The following is a 2331-nucleotide window of genomic DNA, read 5'->3' on the forward strand; positions in this document are numbered from 1 at the left end:
CATCTCCAATAGCTTCCCATCTTGAGCCGTAGGCAAGAATCCCCTCTCCTTAGCCACTGGTTTAGACATCAACCTAGTGAACTCCGCCTGAGCCTCCGGTGAAGTAAATATATTCTCCATGCCACCCACACTAGAATCCTCGGTAGACGAGGGATGGGTGCTACTACTCCTCGTAGTTCATGCTCTTTTGGGTGCCATAATCACAAGTGATAACGATTTGGGTGTAAGTATTGTATGTATGAAACGCGGGCGCGCCTGGCTCCTGTAAAAAAAATAATTTTTTTTCATTTTTTTTCTTCAGCAAAAATACAACACATGCATTGGTTGCCTCCCACGAAATGCTTATTTTACGTCTTTAGCTTGACGTTAAACTTCGAAATCAAGTTATCGCAAGAACGGCACTCACCACCTCACGGTTAACCATATCCCCGTAATAATGCTTCAACCTCTGGCCATTTACTTTGAACGTTTGTTCCAGATTCTTATCAAAAATTTCCACAGCTCCATGTGGAAACACAGTTTTGACAATGAACGGATCTGACCACTGTGACTTAAGCTTTCCTGGAAAAGTCGGGGATGAGAGTTGAGTAATAGAACGTGCTGACCAGACACGAATGTCTTGTGCACTAACTTCCTATCATGCCATATCTTGACCTTCTCCTTGTATAACTTGTTGTTTTCATAAGCCTGTAGACGAAATTCGTCAAGTTTATTAAGTTGGAGCATTCTCTTTTCTCCAGCAGCTTCCATGTCAAGATTCAGCTTTTTCAAAGCCCAATATGCTTTATGTTCTATCTCTGCAGGCAAATGACACGACTTACCATATACTAAATGGAAAGGAGACATGCCTAGAGCAATCTTGAATGTTGTTCTGTAGGCCCAAATAGCTTCATCTAGCTTCAAAGACCAATCTTTCCTTGACGGACTCACAACCTTCTCCAAGATTCGCTTGATCTCTCGATTAGAGACTTCAGCTTGCCCATTAGTTTGAGGATGATAAGCTGTGGCCCCACGATGATTCACATGATATCTTTCCATTAATGCAGTAAATTTGTGATTGCAAAAATGTGATCCCTCATCACTGATTATGACCCTTAGAGTACCGAAACGTGTGAATATCTGTTTATAACAAAAATTGATCACCACCTTAGCATGGTTGGTTGGCAAAGCTTTAATTTCAACCCATTTAGACACATAATCCACCGCCAAAATAATATATTGATTATTGCATGACGAGATAAATGGCCCCATGAAATTAATTTCCCAAACATCGAAAATCTCAAATTCGAGAAGCATATTGAGAGGCATCTCGTCTCTCTTGGACATATTTCCAACTCATTGGCAGCGATCATATCTCAACATGAACTGATGAACATCTTTAAACAAAGTAGGCAAGAAAAATCCCGCTTGAAGGATACGGGCAACTGTCTTCTCTCCACCATAATGGCCACCATACACAGTAAAATGACAGTCTCGCAAGATACCCTCCGTCTCACTATACGGAATGCACCTCCTGATAATCTGATCTACCCCCTGTCTAAATAAGAACGGCTCATCCCATCGATACCACTTCATCTCATGTAGAAACTTCTTCCTTTGAGCATACGAGAGTTCTGGGGGAATAACATTACTCACAAGATAGTTTACAATATCTGCAAACCATGGTTCTTCTTCTTGCACCCCAAAAAGTTGCTCATCTGGAAAAGATTCATTGATGAATGTCTTATCCTGTGAAGCTTTGCCTTGATCTTCCAAACGTGAAAGATAATTCACTACCTGATTTTTTGTACCTTTCCTGTCTCAGCTCGAATTCCTGTAACAAGATAATTCATCAAATCAATCGAGGTTTTGAATCTTTCTTCAAGACCAGATATAGAATAGCAGCATGATTAGTGTAAACCGTCACTTTTGTCCCAAACAAATAAGATCGAAATTTCTCGAAACCGTAGACAAATACCAAAAGCTCCTTCTCTGTAGTAGTGTAATTCAGCTGAGCACCATTAATTATTTTACTATCATAGTAAACCACATGAAAAATTTTCTTCTTTCTCTGGCCAAGAACAACTCCAACTACAAAATCACTAGCATCACACTTCATCTCGAAGGGCTCATTCCAATCAGGTGCAGTAATTATAGGTGCTGTAGTCAAACTCTTTTTCACACTCTCGAAAGCAGCCACATATTCTTCATCAAATTTGAAGGGAACATCCTTCTCCAAAAGATTGCACAAGGGTTTAGAGATTTTGGAGAAGTCTTTGATGAATCACCGATAAAAACCCGCATGACCAAGAAAACTGCGGATTCCTTTAACTGAGATTGGTGGAAGAAGAT

The 2331-nt window shown here is 40.2% G+C and overlaps 1 protein-coding gene across 1 annotated transcript; it reads right to left on the minus strand.

Annotated features, from left to right (window-relative positions):
* Positions 1-379: 379 nt before the first annotated feature.
* On the minus strand, positions 380-1326 carry LOC141686012 (uncharacterized). The gene is made up of 3 exons (XM_074491078.1): positions 927-1326; positions 606-797; positions 380-561 (listed from the first exon to the last, which is right to left on the minus strand). Exons 1-3 carry the CDS (start codon positions 1324-1326, stop codon positions 380-382), a joined length of 774 nt encoding a protein of 257 aa, XP_074347179.1.
* Between the last annotated feature and the right edge of the window lie 1005 nt (positions 1327-2331).

The sequence above is a fragment of the Apium graveolens genome, chromosome 9, assembly GCF_009905375.1.
Source record: "Apium graveolens cultivar Ventura chromosome 9, ASM990537v1, whole genome shotgun sequence".
NCBI lineage: Eukaryota > Viridiplantae > Streptophyta > Magnoliopsida > Apiales > Apiaceae > Apium > Apium graveolens.

What these genes read in the sequence shown, in the direction of transcription:
- LOC141686012 (XM_074491078.1), bottom strand. Translation starts at nt 1,326, where the DNA reads ATGTCCAAGAGAGACGAGATGCCTCTCAATATGCTTCTCGAATTTGAG. An exon ending in AATCTTGGAGAAGGTTGTGA is followed by an intron (nt 798 to 926) that starts GTCCGTCAAGGA and finishes ATTTGCCTGCAG; the next exon opens with AGATAGAACATAAAGCATAT. An exon ending in GCACAAGACATTCGTGTCTG is followed by an intron (nt 562 to 605) that starts GTCAGCACGTTC and finishes CGACTTTTCCAG; the next exon opens with GAAAGCTTAAGTCACAGTGG.